At 41.9% G+C, this 8,995-nt stretch overlaps 1 protein-coding gene across 1 annotated transcript; it reads left to right on the top strand.

Moving 5' to 3' along the window:
- The first annotated feature begins 208 nt into the window (after nt 1–208).
- Nucleotides 209–8,238, top strand: LOC119738259 (mitochondrial inner membrane protein OXA1L-like). Its single transcript, XM_038213088.1, has 9 exons — nt 209–334; nt 2,145–2,330; nt 3,323–3,527; nt 3,938–4,081; nt 4,608–4,693; nt 5,252–5,416; nt 6,631–6,735; nt 7,633–7,795; nt 7,892–8,238. Exons 1-9 carry the CDS (start codon nt 260–262, stop codon nt 8,089–8,091), a joined length of 1,329 nt encoding a protein of 442 aa, XP_038069016.1. The 5' UTR covers nt 209–259; the 3' UTR covers nt 8,092–8,238.
- Nucleotides 8,239–8,995: the final 757 nt, after the last annotated feature.

Genomic DNA, 8,995 nt, shown 5'->3' with positions numbered 1-8,995 from the left:
TGCTTCATACCTAAATGAAAAAGTGGAAGATCCTGAAATATCCTAAACGACAATTTTTTTCACTTTTGAGTTGTACAAATGTCTTTTTTCCCCAAAAATTACATCGGTGATGTATTTGTTTTGCTTATCACCTTTCTTAAAATGAAATTTTTGGACTGTTTATTTAAAGGGTGATCCCATTTTTATCAGACAGAGGGGTTTGGTCAAACTTGGATTAAAGTAGCACGCTTCGCTGTTTCGCTAGAGGGCGTTAATCAACATGGCAGCGTTCACGGTGGTTCGTCGTGCACAAAATCATGCAAGGGTTGTTGGTCTATTTTCGTACAGCAGACAGGTAATTCATGGTCACTTTCTCGATTTTGTGACCAAGTTAGAATCAAAATTATACAACTGTATAGTAGAGAAAAAAGTGTCACCTTAAGTAGCGTATCAGAAGCTCAAAATCTTAGATGGCAAAAGTCGAACACTTTTTAGAATTTTACATGTGAATGTAATGTGTGTATTTGAGGAGGGCGCCCTCATTCTTTTTTTAAATTTTTTTTTTATAGATTTTCCTAGGTTTTTTTTGGGGTGGGGGGAATAGCCAATTTGGAGTTTCGCTCACGCAATACGGTAAGCTTACACAGCATCACCCCACAATTCTTTTCGCGAGTGAAACTCCGAATTGGCTTAATCAACTGCATTGTTATTCCTTGTCACGCATTATGCCAGCAGCAGCATGCAGCAGGAGATATGCAGATGTTGAAATCGTTTATCATTTGGTGAAATTGGTGACACAGCTAGAATGGGCAGTGGAAATGTTGCCGTGACTGGCAATATACCTCCAACTAAATGCTATTTTGCTGTGAGCTGTGATTACTCCTAGAACTATGAGGCTCCACGTAGTGGAGCCTCATAGGTTCAGAACCCCGCAAAATTGTTGTCAGCACAAAACACTAATTAAGTACAAAAACGTCCATCCCAACCAAGCCGTTTCCCACAGAACCGCTGCACAGTTTGCCCCTAAACTCCGTACAATACCTCATGACATACTCACGTTATGTGCACCCAACGAACATCGGTGGATTCTGTCGGTTTTTCGGCAAAATGATGAAAAATATGCCCTTTCCGCACTGAGCCAACCTGACACTTGAAATTTGCACGCGCGCAGAATGATCGCAGTCATTTTCGGGTTCGATATCGATAGCTCGGAGCGCGCCGGGGGGGGGGGGGGGGGGGGGGGGGGGGTACGTACTCGCACTTGTACGCATGCGCATACTATCGTTCCGCTCCTACACCATACCCCCCGCGGCGCGCTCCGAACGATCGGACCGAAAATGACTGCGATCATTCTGCGCGCGTGCAAATTTCAAGTGTCGGGTTGGCTCAGTGCGGAAAGGGCATATTTTCCATCATTTTTGCAAAAAACCGACAGAATCCACCGATGTTTGTTGGGTGCACATAGCGTGAGTATGTCATGAGGTATTGTACGGAGTTTAGGGGCAAACTGTGCAGCGGTTCTGTGGGAAACGGCTTGGTTGGGATGGACGTTTTTGTACTTAATTAGTGTTTTGTGCTGACAACAATTTTGCGGGGTTCTGAACCTATGAGGCTCCACTACGTGGAGCCTCATAGTTCTAGGAGTAAGCTGTGATTGGCTGTTTTGATGGGAAATTTATGTTTATTCATGAGAAAAGAAAATGACGTCACGCTATAGTATTGTTTTACCTGTACTTAGTCAATGTTAGTCAACTGGTTACGTTACGGTTCATATTTAAAGGATTTGAAAAAAACCAAAAAAACGGCTATCATCGAGCTACCACAGTAGTCTATTGGATAGTGAGATTTGCTGTGGATCGACAGATCCCTGGTTTGAATCCACTAATGCCCATTTTTCATCCACTTTTTTGCTTCTTCAAATTTATAGTTGAGAACCTAAGTATCTTGCATTAAAAGTACTGACTCGGGTTCTCGGAGTTCACTCACGGCAAATTAATGTCAGGAAGGTACCGCCGGTCACGGCAAAATATCCACAGCCAAAAGAATAATACAACTAGGCCATTTGAAAAGTTCGACTTTAGTATGAAATAGGAGGAGTGACTTTTTTCCAAAGAGTTTTGAAATGTTTGCAAATTGACAAATGCTTGCTTTTTTTCCTAATCTAGCATGGCATTCACATCCAGGCGTGCTGCCACAGAATAGTCAGACAAACAACTGTCCACAGATTCACCAGATCGACACTCGGTTCAAGATGGCAGGCCATGCAACACGTCCCATCCATAGGGGGCGCTCTAACCACAGCCAGACACAACAGTACAGACACTGGGCAAAGTGCGCAAGTCTCAGAAAACGTAAGTTTTTTTCTAATTGTCTGTTTATTATTTTTTTTACGTATTTGTTGAAGTTTAAAAGAAAATATACCCTGCTCTTTTTTTCTCAAAACATGACATTTGTGTAACTCACTCCAAATTCGGGGGCTGGGCTTGTTGATGTGATGTGCCGTGGCCTCGTGGTCTGGAGCATTGAATACTGTACACGGTCTGCGGGTTATCCTGCAGGTTGTGGGTTCGAGTCCAGCCAGGGGTTATGGTGCGTGTGCCCTTGGGAAAGTCACTTTGTCACTCATTGCTTCTCCCCACCCAGGAGTAAATGGGTACCTGTGAGGGCAGGGATGGTTATTTTGATTGATTTTAGCTGATTTGCGCTGAAATGGCAGCATTGAGCTGTACTCTCCCCAGGAAGCTGAGATGGTTTTTGGCATGTTTCATTGGCCCAATGAGTAGCGTAATAATGATGTAGCACCTTGAGCACCAATACTGGTGGATACCTGCGCTTTAATACATGTTATTATAATAGGTGGGGGCTTCTTACATTGCCTTGTCTAGTTCCCAGACCTATTTTACTTAAAACTCCATGGTTCTTGAGTCTGGAGTTTTTAATCGTAACTCATCGCAACTGATGAAACTGGTGTGCAAATGAATAGAAGTTCTATTTGGCTTATGCAATTCCCCCCACACCTACATGTATACCAGCTATCAACTTAATCTCAGGTTTAGATTTCTGGTTAGGGACCTTTTTGTCAGGCTGGTTGCAGATGGTTTGAAGCTTTTCATTGTGAATCTGATAACGGAGGAATGATTGCAGTGACACGAGATGATTAATCTCTTTCTCAAGGAAACTGTTGATTCTTGAAAGAACCAATTATCATTTTCACTAGTGGTCCTTTCAAAAATCAACACCGAGTGTGACCGTCAATGTTCCATTCAAGGGTGGCGTTGAAACACGATAATGTCCACACCTTTAAGTGATTATTAGTCTTAGATGTTCTATCTCATTGAAACAGCTTATAGATGCAGCGACTCCATTAATAGACCCCTCCGCCATCACCGAGGTAGCCATGACCGCCGAGCAGATCTTACAGCCGGTCAAGGAGATCCCGTTCGCTGAGTTAGGTCTTGGTGGCTTCTCGCCCGTCGGCCTACTACAACACGCCCTGGAGTTCCTGCATATGTCTGCTGGTTTGCCGTGGTGGGCTGCCATTGCAACAGGTAGGCACTGAAATCAACACTCCGAGGCCCCGCCACAGAGTGATATTTGCTAGACGACAGGCCATGCACAGCGGCCACGTTCAAGTTTGAAACACGGCCTGTATGAAACCAATGGGAACCACTGACATGTATACACGTCCACCGCCGGCAACTCGGGGAAAACTTGACGATTTATCCGTCACCTGCCCCTGGGATTTATACATAGGCAGATCGTGTCTACATATCCTTCAGCCTTAACTGATTAACTACATCCGTGCAAAGTGTAATTCATTTGCTGCAGTGTGTTTAATTTTTTGAGTTTTCAGGGATATTCCTAGTAAATGTGTTTGATTTATTCCTAAAACTATCCCATGCTGTAACTTCTCCATACTATAAATTTACAATTCTGTCAATGAATATTGTTTCTCCAGGTACTGTTATCGCCAGAGTCTGTGTATTTCCACTGATTGTGAGGAATATGCGGTATGCAGCCAATCTCAACAACGTCATGCCAACGTTCCAGAAACTAACGGCAAAGATGAATGAGGCCAAACAGACGGGCAATCAAGCAGAAGGTATGTATGAGGTTTTTTTTTAAGTTGTGTAAACCCTAAATCCAGAGGAACACTTGCCTCTTGATTCCTCTACAATCCAACATTGTGTTGGCCACCAACTGCAACGTTTGAGTGAAATCTAGGACCAAGTTTGATCATGAGCTAGTCTTGAATGTTTACTAGTCAATGATAGTTTTTTTGGTCTAGTTGACAGTTTAAAACCAGCCAAATTAGGTCTAACATCGTTGGTTACAACGGCCTGGTGCATCATAATACACAGCAGGGAGACGGGACCAAGACGTTTTGTAAGGATGTTTCGATCGTCATTTGACTGGAGGCATATGCATGTTGCTATAAGTGTGCAAGTTGCATCACAACTGCTAGTCGACAAATGGTCCTCGTTAAACTAGTTCCAATTACCCCGAATCTTGACAATAACACCCATGTTTAATAAGTAAAAGTGCCAGGGTTGTACAATCCACAGTTCAATGATTTTTACTCTTGGAGCTGTTCAGTGTTGATAACCGTCTTGTTTTTGGTCGTGCAGTTATGAAACGGAGTTTGGAGGTGCAGCAGTTCATGAAGAAGCACGACGTCAACCCTCTCAAAAGTCTCTTGGGGATCGTAGTACAAGTAAGACAATTGCCGTTAAAAAGACAAAACTATTTTGTATTTACAGTGAAATCCTGATAAGTCAAACTCTGATAACTCAAACAAAGAATCCATTCCTTTCAGTAATATAACAGCGATATACAACCCTGCTTAACTCAAAACTCTGCTTAAGTCAAATTTTGAACCTGTTCCCTTGAGGTTTGACTTATCGAGATTTCACTGTATTTACTTACAGTACTGTTATTATTTATAAATACCTGAGACAGTTTATCCATTCCTTTTTGTCGAGAGCCATAATCTGCTTGAATAAAAAGTAGGATTTGATTTCAAATATACAATTTAAGGAAACATAAAAAAAAACACTATATAAAATCACAGATTTGATCCCTCCCAGTACCTTCGGCATGGTAGTCCAACGTTTAACCATTGTGTTACCAAAAGGCTCTGTTTGGAATTGCAGTTAAAAATGTATGATATAGATTCGCAATTTGGTTTGCAATACCCTGACTACAGCCATTGAAAGTGATAATAGCCACTACTTTATTCAAACAGTAAATTTTTTTTGCAATTTCTTGACAGGCTCCCATCTTCATCTCATTCTTCGTCGGCCTTCGCAGGATGGCTAGCTTACCCGTGGCAAGCATGACCACTGGCGGTCTGTGGTGGTTCACCGACCTGACGACCTCTGACCCCTATTACATCATGCCGGTTCTTGCAAGTCTCAGTATGCTGGCTGTATTGGAGGTCAGTAAGGCCAAAAAAAAAAATATTCGGTCTCTGGTCAGACCAAAGTTCCGGAATTGACGCGGCCACGCGGCTTTTTTTTTTTTCAAGCTTGGATTGTACAGACAAGGTGGGGTACTATTTTGCTTTTTTTGGTGTCCTCATGTACACTGGTGTCCTCCATAATTTGCCTTGGTGCTCTCAATCATTTGCCTTGGTGCAATTTCCCATTCCTTGGTGCTCTTTGGTAAAAAAAATTGAGGAGGTGCAGCAATAGAGGGCGCTGTTGGAGCTAACGCGGAACATTTTGGAGAAAAAAAAGAAGATTGACGTGCATGATTAAAATCGACGCGCGCGCTGACCAGAGACCGACTTATTTTTTTTTGGCCTAAGATTCAAAGACTCTCAGTCTTCCTGTCGAAAAACTTCACAATTTGGCGGCAAAAAACAAACACTGTTTGAAAATGGTACAAACTGGTATGGGCTATTCCTGCTTCAATATGCATATGATAATTGCAAGCATTCCTGAATATTCCTAGTGGGAACAGCATGTGTTTGATATTGCCAAAGGTTTCATGTCTTGAGACACTACCTAAGTATCAGTGTTTTTGGCAAGTTCACCTCAAAGACACAATCCTCAGAGTTTATGAGATTTTAATCATGTTGGAATTTCGACTGGTATACTTCAGTTTCTTGTGCTTGTCATTCTAATTAATTCAAATATATATGATAACATCACGTGATTTCACCTTTTGATAGTCTGTAAGGAACCTCTTCAATTGTCATATAATTTGGTCCACGTTCGATATTTGCTATTACATGGAGATTACGCAAAAACAAAATGCACACATTCCATGATGATTTTTTAACCCTAACCCTCCAGGGTATTTTGGCTAGAAACCCTGCTAAACGCAGCAACATGCAACACTTGTCAAAATGACAAGCCTGCCCAGTGTAGCAAGATCCATCAGGTCAAAAGTCTCAAGGCTGAACTGTCTCAGAGTCTGTGGTCAGCGGATGCTGCAGGATACAACTGTGGCACTGATCAATGGGACTAGCTCTCATTGTCACAGAAGCGGCCGTTTATGCACTGGTGTTGATGGCTCAATGCATCAAAGTGCGCAGACTTTTGCACCTGATGCACTGTATTGCATCTGGCAGGGTTAGGGGTAAACTTTGTCGTTACAGTTTAACATAAAAGGTTTGACTTTTGTTGCTTTTTTCCTGACTTGTAGCTTGGTGGTGAGGCTGGGGTAAGCAGTGCCCAGATGCAGAAGATGAAGACGATCTTCCGCATCATGCCGTTTGCTCTTCTCCCATTGATTGCATCCATGCCAAAGGTAGGATTAGTCCCACTTCGTGAACGAACAGTGGACAAAGACCTTTTGTTTCTGTACTCTAAGATTCTATTGGATTCTGTTAGTTTCAATTGCTTTCAGTCATTTTTGGTTGGATTATACTACGTTTTCACCACTTTGTTACCAAATCAAATGAAATCCAACAAAAATGTATGTAACCTTATGAATCCAACAGAATCCATTTGAAACTTCAGCAGCCGATTTCACGAAACTTTACGCAATTGCATACGTCCACAGGCCCCACAATTTATTGCATAAGGTGCGAAACATTTCACACTGCGCAACATTTCTGTTGTGACAATTTCGCGAAAGTTCCATAGTGCGAAAGTTCCATAGTGCGTAAGTTCGCGACTTGCGCAACAAACTATAGTGTGACTTGGGCAATCATTTAAGGTAGTGTAAGTTGTTGTGTAGCAACTGAAAATGAACCTACTTAACAGCAACTTGTGATCATCGTGGAGCCCGTTATTGCTCAACTTATCTAGGTTGATACAAGACACTCACAGCTTGGCGTTGGAAGTAAATAATTTGCTATTTTACTCGTGACAGAGTTTTTAGAGTTGCCGCACAATTCTGAAGAATAGTTTCATAAACGAACAAAATCATACACAAACAGCCGTCATAAATGCTGTTATTACCCTCGTCCAAGATGTTAAAATTATTTAAAACGTTGCTAAGCCACGCCAAGTTCGTGAAAAAGAACAAATAAATGCAATAAATGTGTTGCACAAGGCCTATGCATGGCGTAAATTACGCACTGTTTCGTGAATTCGGCTGCAGATTCTGTTGAATTGAGTAGGTTTCAACCTTAACTGTTTGATCCAGCAGACTTCCCACTTTGCTCCTAGATTCAAATCCAGTTTCAATCTTTTCCCCCAGGCTGTCTTTGTCTACTGGTTGACCTCCAACATCTTCTCCATCAGCCAAGTGGCCATCCTGAAGATCCCGGCAGTCAGAACCAGACTAAACATCCCCGAGAAGATTAAACACAATCCGCAAGATATGCCCAAGTCCGAAGGGTTCATCCAGAGTATGAAGTCAGGCAAGTTGAGGTTTCCATCATTGGCTACAAAAAAAAGTGATGCAAATTTTTCAATTTATCTGAAATTATTCATGAATCAAATGTTCTGATACTCAGGTTGGAAGAACGCACAGACGAACCACGAAGTGGAACAGAAGGGCAAGGCTCACTTGCAGAGTCTGAAAGAGGCCGGCACCGGACCCGTACCCCAGACTTTCACCTATGACCCGACCCGGCAACATATCGGCAGCCCAGCCCAGTCAATCTCTACGAGCAGCAAGACGGCGAAAGATGTCAGAAGAAAGAGAGTCCACTGATAACTTCAATATGGGAACTTTTTTGTTGACATTGGAATAAATGTATGTCAGTGTTGTAGTTGGGGTAATTACGACGGATCGCAAATTAATCACAAGTCAATAACACGTCCTCCAATCACAAGTCACTTCAAGGTAGAGTAGATCATTTGCAGCTATCCAAAAAGTAACTGAACAAATTATTGTTGAAAAACTTACTTGGTTTAAAGATTGGGATGGCAATAAACTCCCTGTGAAATTAGAATTTCTGGCATGCTGTCATTTTGAAGAAAGCGGTAAAATAAGGCCATTTTCAAAGATGCGTCAAGTCCATTTTTGGAAATTTCCGTTAGTAGTTTGTAATTCGGCAAATCCATTAATGAGTGCATGTAAGCATTGACAAAACGCACACGCGGATGCGGTTACTACTATTTGTCGGTTCTGTGCGTGACATCGCGGCTGAATGAGAACGTGTCCCGGATGATGATTTCGGGCGCGATTCAAAACATGAGTCTGCAACTTTTGAATTGAAATCAAGATCCTACAGTATTGTTTTCTTGGAACATACAGCATTCACAGAGCTAAAGTTCATCAGGTTAGTTGTTAAGCAACCTTCTTTACATTCTGAGCACTTTTGTTGCTTCAAACGAAACAAAATGCACAAATGATCTACCCTACCTTTAACCCACAATGCGTTCTTTTGTTGTTCATCTCCTGTTACTTTTGACTAGAATTGTGAAAGGACTTGCGATGCACTTGTGATCCATCATAAATGTCTTGACTATAACACTGATGTATATGATAATATGTTTGGAAGTTTATTGTACAGCAGCTCGTTTGTACTAAGCAGAAAGTTTATCAACCTAAAAGTTTCTGCCGATTTTAATTTAATTTTTGTCCGAGTAGGCTCTACTGTCTATGGGATATT

This window comes from Patiria miniata, unplaced genomic scaffold (genome assembly GCF_015706575.1).
Source record: "Patiria miniata isolate m_02_andy unplaced genomic scaffold, ASM1570657v1 HiC_scaffold_3, whole genome shotgun sequence".
Classification (NCBI taxonomy): domain Eukaryota; kingdom Metazoa; phylum Echinodermata; class Asteroidea; order Valvatida; family Asterinidae; genus Patiria; species Patiria miniata.
Note: the sequence above shows the minus strand (reverse complement) of the source record. Positions and strands in the feature narration are given on the sequence as shown.

What these genes read in the sequence shown, in the direction of transcription:
- LOC119738259 (XM_038213088.1), top strand. Translation starts at nt 260, where the DNA reads ATGGCAGCGTTCACGGTGGTTCGTCGTGCACAAAATCATGCAAGGGTT. An exon ending in GTGGGCTGCCATTGCAACAG is followed by an intron (nt 3,528 to 3,937) that starts GTAGGCACTGAA and finishes TTGTTTCTCCAG; the next exon opens with GTACTGTTATCGCCAGAGTC. An exon ending in TCTTGGGGATCGTAGTACAA is followed by an intron (nt 4,694 to 5,251) that starts GTAAGACAATTG and finishes ATTTCTTGACAG; the next exon opens with GCTCCCATCTTCATCTCATT.